Source organism: Pelodiscus sinensis, chromosome 23 (genome assembly GCF_049634645.1).
Source record: "Pelodiscus sinensis isolate JC-2024 chromosome 23, ASM4963464v1, whole genome shotgun sequence".
NCBI classification, from domain to species: Eukaryota; Metazoa; Chordata; order Testudines; family Trionychidae; genus Pelodiscus; species Pelodiscus sinensis.
The window spans coordinates 7470168-7490731 of record NC_134733.1 but is presented as its reverse complement, the minus strand read 5'-3'; the positions used below and the strand labels follow the sequence as shown (position 1 = coordinate 7490731).

The window sequence follows — 20564 nt, the reverse complement described above, 5'->3', positions numbered from 1 at the left end:
ATAGCAAATTATTAAGTGCGATTTAGCAGTTTTCTTTTCTTTTACACAATTATGAATTTTTTAGGCCCTAATTTTTGGGAGGCCCTAGGCACTGTGCCTAATGGACACTCTGGCCCTGCAGAAGCCACTAGGGGCTCCCCGCTCCCTTCCAGCGGTCACTGGGCTGGGATTTGGGGACGGGCTTTAGCGGCCGCGGGCGCTGGGAGGCCTTTCGTCCCGTTCCCTAGAGCGGGCGGGGAGGCGCCTGCGCGGGAGGATGCGCCTGCCAGTGCGGCGGTTCGAGGCCGCCGTCCGGTCGCTGCGGTGCGCTCGCTTCGCCATGGCCCTGCCCGCGCGCTCCCCGGGCGCCCCGGCTCCGCGCCCGGCTTCGGTGCTGGGCACCATGGAGTTCGGGCGCCGCTCGGAGCAGGAGGCGAGCGGGGCGCTGCTGCGGGCCTTCCTGGAGCGGGGGCACCGCGAGCTGGACACGGCCCACATGTACGCGGGGGGCGCGTCCGAGCGCATCCTGGGGGCGCTGCTGGCGGGCGGCGGCGGGCCCGCAGGTACGGGGACTGGGGGGCTGGGCACGGGGGGGGGAGCTGGGCGCGGGGGGGGGGAGCTGGAGAGGTGGGTATGGGGGCGTCTGGGGAGCTGGGCATGGGAGGAGAGGTGGGTATGAGGGGGTCTGGGGAGCTGGGCACGGGGGGGAGCTGGAGAGGTGGGTATGGGGGGGTCTGGGGAGCTGGGCACGGGGGGGGAGCTGGAGAGGTGGGTATGGGGGCGTCTGGGGAGCTGGGCACGGGGGGGAGCTGGAGAGGTGGGTATGGGGGGGTCTGGGGAGCTGGGCATGGGAGGAGAGGTGGGTATGAGGGGGTCTGGGGAGCTGGGCACGGGGGGGAGCTGGAGAGGTGGGTATGGGGGGGTCTGGGCACGGGGGGGAGCTGGAGAGGTGGGTATGGGGGGGTCTGGGGAGCTGGGCACGGGGGGGAGCTGGAGAGGTGGGTATGGGGGGGTCTGGGGAGCTGGGCATGGGAGGAGAGGTGGGTATGAGGGGGTCTGGGGAGCTGGGCACGGGGGGGAGCTGGAGAGGTGGGTATGGGGGGGTCTGGGGAGCTGGGCACGGGGGAGGGGAGGTGGGCATGGGGGGGCTGGAGAGGTGGGCCAGGGGGGAGCTGGGCACAGGGTGGTGGGGTCAGAGAGGGTCTGCAGAGCTGGGCCTGGGGGGGCTGGAGAAGTGGGGTCTGGGGAACTGGGGGCCGGGGGGCTCGAGGGATGGGATCAGAGGCGCTGGGGAGCTGGGCACAGGGTGGGGGAGCTGGAGAGGTGACCATGGGACTGGGGTCGGAGAGGGTTTGAGGAACTGGGCACAGGGGGGCTGGAGAGGTGGCCATGGGGTGGGCTGCTCCCCAGGGATTACAGTTGAGTCTCCTCTCACAGCTCTGGCAAGGTTGCTCCCCACAGCATGTAACTGGGGTGTTGGGTGCAGAGAGAAACTCCCATGTGTAGGGAGAGTGTGTGTGTGTTTGTGCGGAAGGGGGACAACACAGTTGTGGGGCTTTGGGAAGTACTAGATATCTGCCTTGTGCGAGGGCTTTATTTTAACCTTTGCACTGATCTGTCTCGTGCTCAGTGTGTCTGGGAGTGGTGATAACAAGGTTCACTTTGAAGGTCTTATAAAAACAGCTCCTCTGTGTTGTTGGGACTTTTTCATGTTTTCAGGGAAAATCTCTTGGACATGCATTTTAGCTTGGACAAGATACAGGTGCCTAAATTTAAGTAGCTGCATTGGAGTACAAAACAGAAACTGTTACTATACAGAGTGTGTATTCCACTAGTACTGATGATGGGCTTCACTTGGGATCATTGTGCTGGAAGCTAGCTATACCTTACCTATGAAGACATAATCCCTACTCTGGAGAGTTTACTGATTAACTGATTAACCCATTCCGCTGTGGGAAAGCAGGGTTCCATTGAACTGACTCCAGAATAAATTCATTATACCGTATGCAGGACATGAACAGGGATAGGGGAAAAACAACTGTTACCAGCCCGTGTGACCACTTATCCCTTCCAAGAATAACAAGGGAAGGTGTGTAGAAACCAGGAGATGTTAAAATATGTTTATTTAGGTAAACATGGAACTGTTGAAAACTTCCGTGGTTACATATTTACATCCCGGAACGGGGGAAAAGCAGCTCCCTGTGGCGCCACAAAGCCACCTCCCCACTCATCACTTCTCCATGCTGTTGCTCAGAAGCACCCGCCAGAGGGTGGGGGCAGGAGGGAGCCACCTTCACCCCCCTGCACTGTGTGTAACTTTGAAAGTTAACTGATGAGCACATTGGTTAACTGAGTATACTTTTACACTTTCACTTCCCTAGTAGAAACCCAGTCAGCAATCTAGTGCCTTACCCATTTCCTTAGGTGGAGATTTTGATCAGAATTTGCAATTGTGTATTAATTTGGCTTTCCTTTTGTGTACTGCAGTTTACAGATGTTACCTCCCTTGCCTGGGGTTTTTCTAAGCCTGCATCATGCTATGTATGCATTTTAAGTGGTTTTTGACTCGTGCCTGCTCCTCAGCCACATTCTTCCTTCACCCTGATTACTAAAGGTGAAATACAAAATTGGTTATTTTCAATCTGGTTTTTCTCTCTGTTTTAGTGAAGATGGCAACCAAGGCCAATCCATGGGATGGGAAGACCCTGAAGCCTGAGAGTGTCAGGTCTCAACTGGAGACATCCCTTGAGAGGTTACAGATGAAGAGCGTAGACTTGTTCTACCTCCATGCCCCTGACCACAACACCCCTGTGGAACAGACACTACGTGCTTGCAATGAGCTATACAAGGAGGTAAAAACAGATGCCCAAACCTGTGAATTTGTTTACTTCTTTGGTTTTATCTAAGTTTATTTGTGGTACAGTGGTGAGGGGCAGGGAGAAGAGAAAACAGGGGCCTGTGTAAGGTCTAAACAGCCAGTACCATATACAGTAAACTTCTGATAATCCAGCACCTTTTAGACCCAGGGGGTGCCGGATTATCAGATATGCCGGACTATCAGAAGGGGGAGGCTATGAGGGGTCTGGAGTGGGGTGGGTGGGGATGCCACCCCACGCCCCTCATAGCCCCACCTTACGATAGTCCGGCTGTGCCCCAGGCGGCCCTGATTCAGCCGCTGCTGGTCATTTTCAGCAGCAGCTGAATCGGGGATGCCTGCAATAGAGCAGCTGGGGTGCTGCCGGGTTGGTCCCGCAGTGCTGAGGGGCGGAGCTACAGCACCAACCCAGCAGCATTCCAGCTGCTCTTGGGGACGCCTGGGACAGAGCAGCTGGAGTGCTGCCAGGTTGGTCCCGCAGCGCCAAAGGATGGCGCTGCGGGACCAACCCAGCAGGACCCCAGCTGCTCTGCCCCAGGGGTCCCCGATTCAGCCGCTGCTGAAACAGATCAGCGGGTGATTCCAGGAAGCCTGGGGCAGAGCTGCTCTGCCTGGGGCTTCCTGGAATCAGCTGCTGATCTCTTTCAGCAGCGGCTGAATCGGGGACCCCTGGGGCAGAGCAGCTGGGGTGCTGCCGGGTTGGTCCCGCAGTGCTGAGGGGCGGCGCTACAAGACCAACCCCGCAGCACCCCAGCTGTTCTGCCCCAGGCGTCCGGATTCAGCCTGCTGGTGAAACTGACGCTGCTGGTCAGTTTCAGCAGCGGCTGAATCCCAACACCTGGGGCAAAGCAGCTGGGGTGCTGCCGGGTTGGTTCCACAGCCCCAAGGGGCAGCGCTACGAGACCAACCCAGCAGCACCCCAGCTGCTCTGCTCCCGGCTTCCCCGATTCAGCTGCTGGTCAGTTTCAGCAGCAGCTGTATGGGGGAAGCCTGTCTGGCTGCCCCAGCACTTGCGGGTTCCTGATGGTGCCGGACCATCAGGAGTCCCAGAGCATTGGATGCCGGACTAATGGAGTTTTACTGTAGAATCTCCGGGGGTATGTCTAGACTACATGGCTCTGTGACCAGAGCCATGTAGATTAGTGTACTAGACATACCCAAATGAAGCCACGATTTAAATAATCGCCGCTTCGTTTACATTAAAATGGCTGCCGCGCTGTGCCGATCAGCTGTTTGTCGGCTCAGGGCACTAGTCTGGACACTGTGCGGTCGACATCAAAGGCATTTGTCGACCTCCTCAGTAAACCTCATCCCACGAGGCATACTAGGGAGGTCGACAAATGCCTTTGATGTCGACCGCGGAGCATCCAGACTACAGCGCTGAGCCGACAAACAGCTGATCGGCACAGCGCGGCAGCCATTTTAATTTAAATGAAGCAGCGATTATTTAAATCGTGGCTTTATTTGAGTATGTCTAGTAAACTAATCTACATGGCTCTGGTAACAGAGCCATGTAGTCTAGATATACCCCAGGAGATTCACTTAGTACCATAAATAAGATCTCATGAGTTTCAGAATTTCTAAAGTTTCCTGTGTAAATTGTCCTGTGCTGTGTTCAGCATTAACTGGTAGGGAAATGAGGTTATAAAAGGTGTACATTTTAATTCAAACAAAAGAAGGGAAACATTTTAATGCCTATTAGGTCTTGTAACTTTATCCTTCGTTGGTAAAGGAAGTGAGCAAAACAGGAATCTAATTTGGAGACTAAAATCATTTGATAGTCCTCTTCATTTTGTTAATTCTAAACTCTGTACTTAAGAACAATCCACAAGAGACTGCAATTAAATAGTCTTGGTATTCTTCTACAGGGAAAGTTTAAGGAACTTGGTCTGTCGAACTATGCAGCTTGGGAGGTGGCAGAAATCTATACCATCTGCAAATATAACAACTGGGTGCTTCCAACTGTATATCAAGTGAGTGTTGCAGATTTACTATGGTCCACCTGGGATACCTCAGACTGCTGCTCCCCTTGGCCCTCTATCTGCCCTGGAGCCAGAGGGGCCTGTCCCAGTGTTCTTCAAGCAGTGGCTACTCCTTCTTCAGTAGGATGTCATGAAGTTGCACCCACTGAGGGCAGCTCCTGGAAAAACCAGTGCTGCAGGGTCTCTAAGTGGTTTAGAAAGGCCAAACAAGACAAAATAACTCTCAGACTTTTATTCTTGTTGCAATGGGTCCTGCGAAACTGTTGCTTTATTGTAGAAGGCCCTAGGAGTCATTTTCTCTGACTGGGATACTATTGTGCTAGTTGCTGTACAAACACTGAACTAAAAGATGTTGAGTCTGGTAAGACCTTTTTGGACAAATGTGATTAGAAAGGAAAATTTGAAGTCACTCCTCAGGTACCGGTCTGCCATTTCCAGCAATTTCCTGGATATGAAACTCACAATAATTGAATGTGTTGTTCAGTGGGCACCAATCTCTAGTGACCTGGGGGACACTCTGTCCTTTCTCCTGACTCCTTGTGTCCATGGAGCAGGAGAAAGAGGGCTGTTGCTGCACCACTGGAATTTTGCATTGTTGATTTGAATGTAATGCAGAGAGATCATAGGTCTTAAGGGGAGGCAGTCTGGGTATATGCAAATAACTGCTGCAAAGGATCTTGATGCTGAGGCACATGTTTCTTCTGGATGTTTGGAAGGGGTTAACGGGAAGTTGCCTGCCTATACAAAAGCAGGGTTGCCAACCCACAGAAATTTCATTTACAGACAAAATGGGAAAAATTTACAGACAAATTTTTTTATGGACATAATTTTTATTCTATATTAAGACGACATCAGTGGCCAAAAGTTAAAAGTAATCGTTGTCATTCATACATCACAAGAATAATATGTTGTTCAAATAAACTAAAACGTCCAATTTCTGGTGTTCCGCAGTAAAATGGATGAAGCAGCACAGAAGAAATTTAATTGCTATAGAATAATTGCTGTTTTTTGAAAATGTATTGCACTTTTACGAAATGTATGGACACCTAAATTTTTTGTGCGGCCTTTACGGACATGTCCAATTTTGGCTAATTTTTTACAGACTGTCTGTAAATTTACTGATGGCTGGCAATCCTGTACAAAAGGCACAGTCCAGTTAATGCCGTGAGCTCAGATCCAGAGCACTCGGTTTTCTCTCTGGATAGTAGACAAGGCAAGGTGAAAGGAAGAGCAGAAACAGATTTTTCTGAATGTTAATTTGTCCTACGAACATTTGGCTTTGACAACATCACTACTAAATCAGGTCCAGTTTGGTTGTGGGGACTTCAAATCTGTGTGTGGTTTTATGCTGCATTCCCACAGGCATCCATGGTGATGTGTGGCTGGGTATGGCAGTGACTGGCTTTTCAAAAGTGTGGGTAAATGGGGCTAACAGTAGCAACAGTCACTAAGAACTTCACTGAGCCACTTCATATGGGTGGTCAAATAGACATCAGAGGGCAACCCACATTGGTCACTACTAGGAATGTACAAGTTTAGCCAGTTGCCCAGTAAGCATTAGGCTTACTAGAATGCTTACCGGGTAACTGGTTAACCAGACCTTTCCTAAACCCTGGTGGATGGCCAGCTGCATCAGGCCAGGTGGTGGGACTTGGCTGTGTGAAGGTGGCAGGCAGGACCCCAGCCACAGCTGTGCCGTGGTGGGCAGATGGCCCTGCCAGAGCCACCCCAGCATTCACAATGGGCAGCTTGGCCTGGAGCAGCCCCCACCATGCCTGCCCTATAGAACGGGGTGGGCCCCAGCCTTGCACTGGTCCACCAACAGTTAACTGGTTCAATAATATAATTGTAATCATTTAACCAATTTATGATATTTACATCCCTAGTCATTACTAGTCTGGGAATAGTGTAGTCGATTTACTGATTAATAGATAAGCAAAAGCTTATAGGTTAATGCTATAGACTAACATGCATCCCCCCTCCCCCCAAACAATTTTTTTAGTGGGCTGGCCAGCTGCTTGGCTCAATCCTGGCTCACGCTGGGTCTGGGACCTACATCCACTGCTGCTCTGCATTTAAAGTGTGTTAGGAGCCAGGTGGGCAGGCAGCCTGGCTCAGTTCCAGCTCATGCTGGATCCGGGAGCTCAGGCTGGACAGGGGCTGCTGCCACCCTGTGCTGCTGCCTCTGTATCAGCTGGTCCTTGAGGGGAGCTGGTTTTTAAACTGTCTCCCCTCGTGGACCAGCTCCTGCCTGGCACCCTGCGCTGCTGTCTTGAATACAGAAGCAGCAGCTCAGAGTGGCAGGGGGCTCCTCGGGAGTGGGGCTGGAGCGCATTGGCTGCTGGCCCCACCTGTGGGGACTATAGAATAGTTGACTGATAATTCATGAGGTTAATCAACAACTCAATTAACTGATCCGTAACATCCCTAGTCTGGTCTGGATTCTCATCATCGAATGAGTGAGCCTTTCCTCTTGCATTAGCAGCCCATAAGCTAACCAGGCCTCACTGTGAAGTTCTAAGCGCTCTTATTTGTTACAGGGCATGTATAATGCAACCACTCGCCAAGTGGAAACTGAACTGCTGCCGTGCCTTAGACACTATGGGATGCGGTTCTATGCCTACAATCCTTTGGCCGGTACGAGCTGGGCAAGGGTGAGGAGGAAGGGCCTGCTAAAATGGAACGGGCTTGTGGGGAGACCTGAACCCAACAACAAAAATAGGCTGGAAATTGGCCTGACCCCCCTCTGAATAAGGTTTCTCTACTTCAGCAAAACGGCCAGCACTAGAAGTAACAGTGGGGTTAGGGTGACTTTGTGGTTCATGGGACAGACCCTTCCTGTAGGTCATCAGCTTGAATCCAAACCAGTTGAGTGACAGCTGGAAGTAGCTGTCACCTGAGCGGTGAGTTGATCTCCATCCATTTCCTAGTTTACCTGTATGTCACCCGTACGATCATCCTGTCAGCAGAGATGAAGGACTGAATTGGGCCATGAAAGCTGGTCCTTTACAGCCATAGGCTACTCATGCTGTACGGCTACGTCTACACTGGCACCCTTTTCCGGAAATGCTTAAAACGGAACAGGTTTCTGTTATAAGTATTTCCGGAAAAAGCACGTCTACATCGGCAGGATGCTTTTCCGCAAAAGCACTTTTTCCGGAAAAGCGTCCGTGGCCAATCTAGACGCGCTGTTCCGCAAAAAAGCCCCGATCGTCATTTTCGCGATCGGGGCTTTTTTGCGGAAAACACTACTGTGCTGTCTACACTGGCCCTTTTCCAGACCAGTTTTCCAGAAAAGGACTTTTGCCCGAACGGGAGCAGCATAGTTTTTCCGGAAAAGCACTGATGATTTTACAATAGATCGTTGGTGCTTTTCCAGAAATTCAAGGGGCCAGTGTAGACAGCTGGCAAGTTATTCCGAAAAAGCGGCTGATTTTCCGAAATAAGTGGCCAGTGTAGACACAGCCTACATGTTTCCAGGGTTGCTAAGCTGGCATCTTTCCCCAGCAGTGGATTCATAAGGTTTTTTTTACAGGAAGAAAAATGAAGCTGTATTGACTCAAGTGCCTTGATGCCACAAATCCCCTCTTGCCTTAGCAGGGCTCTTACAGGGGTAGGGGGTCCCCCTTCTCACCAGCAAGGGCTCCTGCTGGTCAGAGCTGGCCAGGGGGAGTTTTTACAGCTTGCATTTGGTTCAGTTCCTCTTGCCACGTCCCATCCTGGCTGATGCCCGTACTGTAACCAGAGGCCCTGTGTGCAGAATTGTAGGAGGTCCCGGGGCATACAGCACTTTTTGCAGGTTGTAAAATCCCACCCACCACAAGCACCTGGCCCCTAACCATAGCATGTTATTGAACCATTGCAGGAGGGCTGCTGACAGGGAAGTACAAGTATGATGACAAAGAAGCACGCCAACCGACTGGCAGGTTTTTTGGGAATGATTGGGCGCAGGCCTACAGGGACAGGTATGTGTCCAGATGGTAGAACTGCAGAGAGAGGGACCTTTCCTTCACCTTTGGTTCCACCTAGATTAAATCAAAGTGAAGATGTAGGAGAAAATACACATGGCTAAAGTCTGTTCAGGGATTTTTGCCCCCAGGAAGGTGATGTTAGTGCTGAACAACGCTTATACTCTTCCCGCAGCACGAGGATGGTAGGAGTTTGTTAAACAGAGGGATGGTTTCATGATTATAAAGAGAACGAGTGTGGTGGCTTGGTTACAGCAGAGGACGGGGAATGGGACCTTTCTATGGTCTAGTACCAGATTTGCCACTGACTTGCTCTGGGGCTTTGCACAAATGACTTGAATTAGCTGTTTTTGAAATGGGGGATATTGATCTCCCTTACAGGAGGCTGAAGCTAATGTTTGCAAAGTGGCTTTGGTGAAAAGCCTACAAGAACAACAAAAGGTAGTCTGGTTTTGTAAGCTAGCCCTCATGTCCAGTGCATCCTTAGCGCTCTAATGTCTGGTATCTGGAAAGAATGCAGGGGCATAAGAGGGCTGCTGTGAACATGTTTGCTAAATCTATAGACTTGATATTAGCTTAAAAAATTACATGCTATATCAGCAAATTAAGTTGTTGAGTTTCAAACCTCTGCTGGCAACATGTTTGCTAAACAGTGACTACAACAGCTCTGATCCCAGGGGAGGTTCTTTTTGATCATCCAAAAACCATTTGGGTAGCATAAGCATCAAGGCTGTGTTGGGTACATACAATAGTCCAGGCACTAGGGATGTGAATGATTAACTGATTGACTGGTGGGGGCTGGAGCAAGCCCCTGGCTGTTGCAGGCAGGGGGCTGCTCCAACTCTGTGGGGTCCATCAGTGGGGGGCGGGGGAGTGGTGCTCCAGCCTGGCCAGAGTAGTCTCAGTCTGCTGTGCATGACTGGCAGGGCATGCCCTAGTGACCCCTCCTGCATCCCTTCTAATTGGTTAACCAGTTAAACATAACATTTAACTGGTTAACTAATTAAATGGGATTTTACATCCCTACCAGGCACTAGCCTTGACCTTTTGGAGACAGGAAAGCACTTTTGTTCTCTTGCCTGCAGTATGGATCATTGTCTCTGCATAAGAGGTAGCCAGAGACAGTTGAGTCAGTAAAATGAATGTTTCATGAATGTCTCCTTTGCTACAGATACTGGAAGGAGCCCCATTTCCAAGCCATTGCCCTGATAGAGAAAGCATTAAGGGAGGCTTATGACTCTAACCCTCCCAGCCTAACTTCAGCTGCCTTTCGCTGGATGTACAACCACTCTAAGCTTCAGGTAATTGCTTGACTTCCACACAAGACCGTTGATATGTGCAACAGAACTGTATCTCCTGCAGCTGAAGATCTTTGACTTTTCCAACTGCAGTATAACAGCAAAATAGCGGTGTTACCTTTTACACCACTTAAGAGTCTATGGCTCTGTCCTTTTTGGAACATTGCTCTGGTCTTGCAATGCCAGGCTGTTGCACACAGCAGGGGTATGGGAGTGGATCAACTCTGCACTTCCCCTGCATCTTGTCTCTATGACTTGAGGGAAAGTGGAAGATGCTAAATGCTAGGTGCTCTAGTTTGGACTTCTCTCAGTCAGCGACTTCCTCAGGAGGTGATAAACTGGCTTTTCATATGGCCGGAAAAATCAATAGTTCTATGTCGTCCTCCTCCTCCCAAAACATCCCCTGGCCCCCTCCCCCCACACACACACCATGAATTGGCAGCCTTTGCGGTGTTGGCAAGACTTGGGGACGGGGACAGTGACAGTACACTGCGGCCTGGCCTTGTTAACAGGACTGAATCAAAAAGACTCCTTTCTCCAACTATGGAGTAGTTGCCAAAGAGCAACGTTCGGCGGCAAGACAAAAAGAGCTGAAATCTGTTCCAAGATGAGGCAGGTTGCTGTTCCTATAAGGTAACTCCTTCCTTTCCACTGCAGGGTGCCCTTGGAGATGCGGTGATCATTGGGATATCCAACATGGATCAGCTGCTGCAGAACCTCACGTGCAGTGAAGAGGGCCCTCTGCTCCCAGCTGTGGTGGAAGCATTTGACAAAGCCTGGAACCTAGTGGCACATGACTGTCCCAACTACTTCCGCTAGAAAATGGGAGGTATAATGGGGATGGTAACGAAGTATCTCACACCTAAGACTGCCTCACCCCTCTGGAAGCGTTTAGATTTGTTGTCCTCGGACCAGGGTTCCAGGTAGCGAATGCATTGGTGCCACCGTGGGGTTTCCTCGCACTAGAGCTGAAGCTCACTGTTTCTATGCTGACTTTGATTGGTGCACATGCTGTCTAAGCCATCAAGTATTTTGCTTGTAGGTTTAAGAAAAGGCCAAAATTGTTACGAAAACATCCCTCAATCGGGCAGCTCCTATTTTCACCTGGGCGCACAAAATAGTGTTGTGAGTCAGTGGCGTAATTTGTAGAAGGAACTGGCTCTGGTTTGGCCAGTTGAAGTCTCCAAGGGGGAATGTAGTTTTCTGGCTTCAATCTGTAGAGAGTCTTCACTGTGAGAATAAAGCATTTTGCATCTCAAGCCGTGCCTAGTTAATTGCATTTTGGGTTTTGTTTTGAATTTCTGGGGCTAGTGGCATTACATTTCAATTCATCAGCTAATCGACGGAATTTCAATCGACTACTCCAGTGTTTCCCAAATGGTGTTCTGCGGAACACAGGGGTTCCGCAAAGTGACAATGAGGGTTCAGCGAGAAAATTCCACTACAGTAACATTTAAAAGGCAGAAGAGCAATGGGGGGGCTTTTGCTACATTTCAAAAGCAGAAACACAGCAGTTGGAACTGGTGTGAGCTGGAGATGATGCTAGGTGGACTTGGCTTTTAAGCTGGTTCCCCCTAGCATAGGGGGGAGGGGGAAGGGAGAGGAGAGTGACTAGTCATTACTCGACTATCTGATAAGCTTATGCTTATCGGATAGTTGACTAGTCACTTAGGGTGTGTCTAGACTACAGGGTTTTGTTGACAAAACTAAACCTTTGTCCACACTGCCTTTGAGTTATGTTGACATAACGTCGACAAAACTCAGCAGTTTTGTCGACGTATGTAAACCTCATTCTACGAGGAATAACACATTTTGTCAACAGAGTTCTGTCGATAGAAAGCATTATTGCATCTACACTGTCCTTTGCGTCCACGCTGTTATGTCGACAAAGCGGCTTGCTTTGTCGACAGAACTGGATGTAGTCTAGACGCTCTTTGTCGAAAGAAGCTTTGTCGACAGTATCTCTCAACAAAACCCTGTAGTCTAGACACACTCTTATATCCCTATCTGGGGCAAGCTGTTTTAATAACAGCCAAACCCAGTTACAGTAGCAGTCACAAGGGGCTGTGCTTAAAGCAATGGAGTTCATTTTAGGAAAGGGGCAGGTTCCAGTTTTGCTTGAGCTGTTCCCTCCTGAAGAGACTTTAGCTGTTACTTAAACGCTATTTCCAAGGCAGCAGCTGTGAAAATAAGACCAACATCAAAGTGCATACTAGGCTTTCTGAAACTGTCTTAGGCCAGCAGAATTTCAGTCCAGGAGCAGGCTTCCTAAAACACGTTCTTTAAATAGCAAAACTGCAGGAAAAATTGTAATGTTTTGTTGGCTCTGGCATAGGCAGTATCCTGACCTTTAAATAGCACCGTGTTTACTCCTGTCTTGTTAGATAACTTCCTCAGTTCTGTTGAAGACAACCCATCTGGACAATGAACATCATACACAAGACCAGTCCTGCGTAGAGTTGCCAATTTTGGTTGGATATATTTCTGGAAGCTTCATCACATGACAATCTAATGGAAGATTAAATCTTTGACTCCAGGACAGTCCTAGGGTGTTGGTAACCCTCACCTGCTCTCTGGTGGAATTTTCAATAGGCAGTGTGAAACCTAAAGTTGTGGTTCAAACCTTAACTCTTGTAATTCCTGCCTCTGGTACTTGCAACTGGTCATGTGACAGCTTTACCAGCAGAGAGCCCCCTTCTGTCTTGATCATGTAGTTGCAACATTAGTTCAGCTTCCTAAATTCTTAATTACTGGATTTTGCCTGTTTTTGGAGATTGAGTAATGTACACATAGAATCTTCACTTGCCTTTCAACAGCAGCTCTACTGAGTTACATAAACATTAATGTATACCTTTTAGGATTCTTTCCCCTATCAAAAAAAATACTCATTCCCTCAAAGCTTTGGATGTGCTTGGCCAAGAATCAGTAAAAGGAAAATCACATATATTCTAAGCTGGCTCATGGAGTGAAGATATAATTCTTCTGTACCGGTGGTTTTCAACCTATGGGCTGCAACAGATTAACAATAACTATTTTATAGTACTGACAATCTGTGGTCTGTAGACTGAGTTTTCCAAAGAGATCTGCACCCGGATTTGAAATTTTGTAGGGGGCCTGCAAATTGAAAAAAAAAAAGGTTGAAAACTGCTGCCCTATTTCTGTTCTACAGTAAGAAATACCATGCCTGAGGGAAGCTACAATAGTTCTGATAATGCACCATTAAACAGGCTTGGTGAAGACCGAAGGAACTTAAACATGGATGAGGGAAACTAGCTTAGTCACTACACTTTGTCCTTGGGCTTCAATTGTAGTTTAGTTTGTATTTCTTTGAGAGCAGATGCTGTCTCCTACAGAGAGCAACTGTTTAAAAGCAACTTCTCTCCATCTAACTATCATTTCTAATGCAAAGTGAGCAGTTCTAAAGCTGTTTTCTGTAGAGAGGAAGGATTATGGGGTGAGGAAGTAGATCTGCTCAAATCTGAACAACAGATACATCATGGAAAAGGTTTTACTTAATGAAACCATTAGCTTATTCTCAGGTTCTGCATATTTTTCCTGTCCCAGGGATTCCTAAACAGGAAAGAGGCTGCACAGGCAAGATCCAAACTTTCTACTTAATTTTATATATAAACCATCATCTCTGATAAATAGCAAGTCTGTGGGTTGATCAACTTTCTCCTGCTGCAGCTGAGCGTGAGGAGCCATGGACTATTCTGAAATAGAAAAAAAAGTGTCTCTAATGTCCTATCACAGGTCTTTCAGTTAGTCGTCATTTTCACTGTTGTCTTCCTCCTCCTCCATCTCACAGGCTTCCTCTGTGTCTGTCACCAGCTGCTGGAAGTCTCCCGTCTCAGAATGCCACAAACACTTGATGGTCACTTTAAACTCTGCCATCTCATAGCCAAAGAGTTTCTGAAAGGGAGACAGGAACTTGTCATTCACATTGCTAGTCCTCTTGTGGCAAGTCTTGCTCTCACATTAAGTAACCTCTTTTGTCATGTCTAGTTTAAAACTGGGGATGTGGGTAAGGCAAGGATCACAGGGTGCATTTGAATATAGGGAAAAGTTGTCCAACTTGAGCTAGACCGAAAGCACAAAACTCTTGATGCAGACTGTTCTCTTCAAGCTGGATTAGATGATCCCTTTCTCAGTTTACACCCCTCTCCGGCAGCTATGATTTTACAGCTGGTTTCAAAATTCACAGTATGAAACTAGAATGCCAAGTAGGATTCAAGTCTCAGCATGCAAGGCCTTTACTTGTTTGAGCAATGCCCCGGTCTCACTTATCCAGCAGCCTGGTCATTTATCCATCTGTTCTTATAGGTAAGCAATACCTGTCACTGCACAGGGTATTTCTTAAGTGATCAGCTCCTTCAATTGCCCCTTGGGCTTACTATTCTTCCAGCTAGCTGTTAATTCCCAGCAGCTAAAACAGCTCTGAAGGAACAGCAGCTATGAATTATGGCTAAAACCTAATATGGAAGTAATGTGATTTCAGCACAAATCTCAAACTGAATTAAATTTAGGGTTGCACTGATTTTTTTGATTTCATGAACCATCCATACATCTCACTAGCGGATCAAAATACTTGCTGCAGCTGAACCACAGCTGGGTAACTCTGTTACTATTATGTTACTCACCAAGACACGAGCCTGTTCAGGCGTCAGAACATCTCCTTCCTTGCAAACTTCATAATCTGAAAGCAGCGTCACCACTCCTGCAGGAACAGGCAGGGAAAAGGTGGGATTGAATCAGGGAGAATACTATGTGAAGTGGTGGCACACTAGAACTGTTGTGGTAATCAGAGTTTCCAGCCTGGTTCTCTATTGCTGGCTGCGTAGAGTAATTAAGCTTCAAACCAGCAGGTTTCAGTGGGACAGTTCTTACTAGGGCTCAACAATTGTCTCAATTATAAATCTTTATGCTAAAATTCAGCCAGTTCTGTGAGGAAACCTAATGTAAGGCGTGCATTGGTGGTTGAAAATGACATGCAGTGTAAACCCACTTCAATGATCAATCTCTTAGCATAGTGATAGATGCAGTCGTGTTAGTCTGGTGTAGCTGAAACAAAAGAGAACTATGTAGCACTTTAAAGACTAACAAACCATCTTGTTAGTCTTTAAAGTGCTACATAGTTCTGTCTTTCGTTTCAATCTCTTAGTAGGTGCTTGCTTCACACCTTTCCCCTCTCAAATGCTGAGTTCCCATGGTTCCCTCATTTTCAGGCAGTTATTAATTCGGACTATTTCTGTCAAAGGGGGAAGAGGGAAACAACAGGACCTTTCACATGAGTATCAGTGGCTCTCAAGGCATGTAATGAAATAATAAACCACCTTTTCTGACATCCTTGTGACCTGTAGGTCAAACCCAGCTGTTACCAGCTGCTTAATTTGAAAAAATAAGATCCTGAAAATGGAGTTATTGTCAGGTGCTTGGCTTATCCAGACCAGCTTAGAGACAAGAATTTTGTAATATAGAATTTAAAAAAAAAAAGTCTGTGCTAACTGCAGGAAGAGAAGGAGGAAGGATTTTTCGTATTAGATGTTCCCTGCTAAACATATACGATCTTCTGTTTATCATCTACGCTCTCCCTGCCAGGCTCTCTCCGTATATACTGGTCACAATGCTACCAACATCTATTAGATAAAAGCCAGTAGGTCTGGACGAATTTTAGTGGCAGAGGGGGAATTACAATCTCATGCCCCAGCCAGCTCACATACCTTTCTTCAAAGTTGTTGGCAATCCCAGCTGGCGTAATTGAGGCTCCATGGAGTGGGGAAACTGCTCCAGGGGCCCTGTGTCCAGGCTCACTGTGAAAGTTGCTTTGTTACCTGCACGGGCAAAGTCCATCTCTTTGAACTGAGAGAACCATCTGGGAGAGGAGGCAGGAAACAAAAACACTGCTTATTTAAGAAGCCTTCAGCTGTAGAATTAACCTCACTTGGGATGGGCCAGCCTTGGAACGCTCCTCCCACCCAAAAAGTTCAGAACTTGTGAAATCAGCATCATTCTAAGGATTCTGTACTACTGCCCATCACTGCAGTATCTAAACATCTTCCATGTCAAGCTGACCAGCAGTAATATAATGCAGTCCTCAGTGAATTTAATGCACTGTGGCAGCTTATGGAAAGCCTAACTTTTTTTTCCCCCCAAGAGGGGAGGAAGTCTTGGGGAGGATGGGAGAAGAGAGAACGATTAAGACTGTTTATGTTCTGTTGATAGATAAGCTTTACAAGTACGCAGAGTTGCATTTTTTCCTACTACTTTATTAAAGAAATTCATCCTTTCCAACCTAGATTTACAACTATCTCCACCCCTTACTCCAGCAGCAAAATTCTTCTATTAAGTCTGAGTCTGCAGAATAAACAGAGCAACTTATCAAGAACTGTCCTATTGCTTCTACATTTTCTCTCCTGCTTAGGTTGGCTATACCAGAAGGTGATTTGTTCATGTGCATAGTTGCTTGAGTGTGTGTAGGGGTGATTCTTGGGGACCTCTTCAAGCTTTGCAGCTGTTTGACCCCCGCTAACTTCCCAGGTATGTGCACATTATGTTAGAGCTTGAGATTTAGGAAAGGAAGAGCTCAGTCAGTTATGTTTGTGGGGTGGTCAGTCGGGGACTGCTTAAACATTTGCTCATCGTGTGGCATTAGATGTTATTTTTATCAATCTCTCTCCAAGAAAGAAGCCATGTGAGTCAGTGTGCAGCACTTCCCCATTCAACCACAGCACAGCCTTCTGCAACTTCCACCTACTTTTTCTACTCTGAGCCTTTCCCATCACAACTACAAAGCAAGGCAGACATAGAAGCATTTTAAGCGGAACCTGTCAAGACCAGCATCTAGGAAAGCAAGAAAATTCCTGCCAATAGTGGCTTCTGTTTCAATGAGGGAGGAGAGACTCAGTTTGAACTCTAGCTCTCTCGGCCATGCTGCAAGACTGGCAGCAAGTGTGCCATTAGACTGAAGCCCCTTTTTTACCCCCACAGATACTTACTCATTCACTTCATCTTTGGTGCGATTGGTAAACAGGAGACCAACTTCACCTCTTAGGTGTTTGCTGACCTGGAAAATAAGCAGCACGTGGAATTCAGCAGTGCACTGATCCTGCACTGTGCTGAAGCCCCCAAACAATAAGAGGGTTAGAGGACTCAGCCCTTAGAGCTGCAGATATTGATTAATCAGCCCCAATGTTTCTTGCAGCCCTTTGATGCTGTGAGGACTAAATTAAGGACAGGGTGTAGATGGCAAATCTATCTCAGGAGACTTTTCCTCCTGATGTGACATTATTGCATGGCTGAGTGAAGCAGTAGCTTGAGAGGACATGTCAGGTGTAAATTTGGAGAAAGGAGGTTATATTCTTTCCCTCCTCCCATAATGTGAGTTATTGGGACCTAAGAGTTAAGAGCAAGATTCTCAGCAGTTTGGCAAGGAAAGAAATCCCATTTGAAAAAAAAAATCAGAAGGATCTAGAATTACTGAAGAAGAAAAATGAGTTAAACATAATATTTGGACTCCTGTGGAGGCTTTTAGCATCAGAGATCAGTTTTTCCAACTGTAGGAAGAATTCCATAGGTTGAGGCTCCAAATGATTTTTAAAGATTGGATGGATGAGTTCATACTATTTACACACTGGCTTCAGTCCTATTTCAGTGAGAGGCTAAAAAGATTTGAAGACTCCAGTGGTAGAGATTCTTCTAGCTCTCCCAACAATTCTGCCTCCACAGCAAGAATGCATGGACAAGGGGCATGACTTGTATCTACAAAAAGGGTTACAATGCCATCAAGGAACACCCCCAAATAGGGATCTTATGAGCAAAGCACAGTGATTTACCCTGTGAACTGATTAAAAGTAGAAATTTCTTATTGTAGTGGAAGAACCTACAATGAACAAAGCTATGCTGATGTGAAGCTAACCAACACTGAGTCAAAAGGCTGCACACACTGGAAATAGACTGTTGTCAAAGGCAACTTGCCAAAAGGGCTACATATCAGTGATAGGCTGGCTTTTATTATCATCCCTCTGGTAGTGCTTAGAAGTCCTAGTTGTAGACCAGGGCCCATTTGTGCAGCGCATAGAGAGGCCCATGCCCCAAAGAGCTGACAATCTATGTCAGCTGCAGATGGAAGAGCATTGATCCGTTCTGGCTCTCTAAAGCAATTCTTTTATTTTCTTGTGATTTACAGAAAATAACATTTGCTTCAAAACATGCAAAAAGCTATGAACATAAGAACATACCTGGTGTAAGTTCTCCTTGTACTCATCAGCTGGCCCTCGTCCCAATGCCACCATCATCACTTTGTTTTTTCCAAAGAAAATCCTATTGGGGGGGAAAAAAAAGAATCCATCATATTGGTCTCTGCATCTGCAGAGTTGAATCAGGGAGGAAGACATGTTCTGAATCTGGGAATCACAGCCGTTCCCTTGCTACTTCCAGGAAACTATACTCTTGCATGATGGAAGAGAAAAAAATTAATAGGCCTCTTCTAGCAGCTTACATTCCCCGCACAAAAGTAAGTACAGTAATCTGAGGTATATGTACACCTATAACATAATGCTCATCATTAGTAGCCATAAGAGGATGTGATCACGGAGACAACTACTCACCTGCTGTGTTTCCAGGCATTTCTGATATCTTTCAGCTTGTTGTTTCTCATATTGGCAACAGAGAAGATAAAGAGGTATTTGTAGGTGTCCACACATTTCCGCAACTGCAGAAAAACATGATGGTGAGAAGCTATAATAAACATCAGCGAAATCCCTATTGCATACCAATGAGTTTCAGCAACAGCTTAAGCACAGAAGGAGCGAAAGGTTGTTCAAAAATTCTATTCATGGCAACATCTACACCTCTATGGAACTAACAACTATAGATATTTGATATGAGATTCTCCATTTTAACTAATGAACTGAAAAACTCGATTTCTTTTACATTAAAATAAATGTTATATATTATGATACAAATACAGGAGTTGCCAAACTGCTCTGCACAATTCATGCAACATCCTGACCCTGGTAGAAGCCAATACACGAATAGACTGAGAAACTTCTATAATGTAATTGGTCAATTTTATGACCCTCCTGGCACTCAGCTTAAATTGTGAGGTAGTTTTGTTATATGCAGTATAACTTTTAAAAAAGAATCAGATTAATAATGAATTTATCTGGCAACAGTGGACCATTCTCAAACTTTCTTTTCTGTTGCTGGAGTCTAGTCAAATTGCCTCTGTGTGCATCAGTTTCCTCACATCCGTAAAGCATACTGTGAGACTTAGTCTGTGTAAAATACATTAAGATCCTCACAGGAAGAGATTCTATAGATTCAATACAGAATGGAAAACTAAGCTCAGTACCTTAAGATATATGCTCTTACTTACCTCTTCTATTAAGCTCTGTTTGACTTCTAAGCCTTTCTTTGGGGTTTTTGTTAGGGAAACTAAAAGGAAGAAGAGGAGTTGCTGTTATCTGTAGGTCAGGCACCCTTTAGGGAAAGTACAGATAAAAAGCACAGAAGCGTGGCTGCCAAATACAATACGGACATCAACTTTAATTAACTCAGGAGACTTCTGATTTACTCTTAGAACACCGTGTGCAACCCTCTAGCCCTGCACAGTGTAGGATCAGGGTTATGTTTAGTTCTTGCAACCCTGCTCTACAAACCAGTGATACGCAACAGAGTGTCCCCACATATTTGCAACACTCTTGGTAGGAGATAAGAAACTAGGGATGTGAAAGGTTAACCAGTAACCATCACCCTTAATGGATGATACTTACTGGTTCCGGTTATTGTGTAGGGACTGGAGTAGCTCCCCAACTGCCACAGGCAGGGGGATGCTCCAGCCCCATGAGGCCCACTGCAGCCTTTGCAGCGGGCTCACATGCTCTGAAGGCAGGGGTGCCTCTCCATCCCAGCCAGGTTGGAGCACAGCCCCCCCCCCCCCGCCCTCCTCCCCACCTGCTGCCCCCTTAATTGATTAACTGGGATTTTACATCCCTCTAAGAAACTCGTAACTAGAAGGGAAACCGCTTTAGAGGCTGCTGGAGTGGTTCTCTAATTGCCAGGCCAATCAACCCAGCCTCGCCTGCCTGACCTCCCCCCCCCGCATGAACCATCAGACCCACACCCACCGAACAACCCCCTCAGCGGGACAGGGACGGTGGCACCGAGACGCGAGCGGCCCAGGCCGCCCCCAGAGCCCCCCCGCCTGAGCAGGGCAAGGCCCCCATCCAGGAGGGGGCGGCGCTGGCGGGACCCCTGGCGGGGAAGGGGGGTCACTCACTCTTCTTGTCCCGCTTGGATTTAGGCATGGCTCGCACGTTGCTGAGCGCCGCGAGGACCCCCCTGCGCCGCGAGGGCTGCCGGGATAGGAAGCCCCCGGAGGTGCCCGAGGAGGTGCCTGACCAGAGCTGCCTTCGCGGGATGGTCCCTCCCGCTGCAGCCGGCCCAGCGCGGGCCTTTCCGA

General features: G+C 47.6%; 2 protein-coding genes across 2 annotated transcripts; one reads left to right on the top strand and one right to left on the bottom strand.

Annotated features, from left to right (window-relative positions):
• The first annotated feature begins 215 nt into the window (after positions 1-215).
• On the top strand, positions 216-11361 carry AKR7A2 (aldo-keto reductase family 7 member A2). Its single transcript, XM_075906483.1, has 7 exons — positions 216-542; positions 2644-2831; positions 4723-4827; positions 7377-7473; positions 8702-8801; positions 9976-10105; positions 10760-11361. The coding sequence occupies exons 1-7, from the start codon at positions 257-259 to the stop codon at positions 10919-10921; spliced, it is 1068 nt and encodes a 355-aa protein (XP_075762598.1). The 5' UTR covers positions 216-256; the 3' UTR covers positions 10922-11361.
• A 2343-nt stretch (positions 11362-13704) lies between these two features.
• On the bottom strand, positions 13705-20556 carry MRTO4 (MRT4 homolog, ribosome maturation factor). Its single transcript, XM_075906482.1, has 8 exons — positions 20382-20556; positions 19479-19537; positions 18709-18812; positions 18340-18421; positions 17098-17165; positions 15823-15974; positions 14743-14819; positions 13705-14014 (listed from the first exon to the last, which is right to left on the bottom strand). The coding sequence occupies exons 1-8, from the start codon at positions 20407-20409 to the stop codon at positions 13865-13867; spliced, it is 720 nt and encodes a 239-aa protein (XP_075762597.1). The 5' UTR covers positions 20410-20556; the 3' UTR covers positions 13705-13864.
• Positions 20557-20564: the final 8 nt, after the last annotated feature.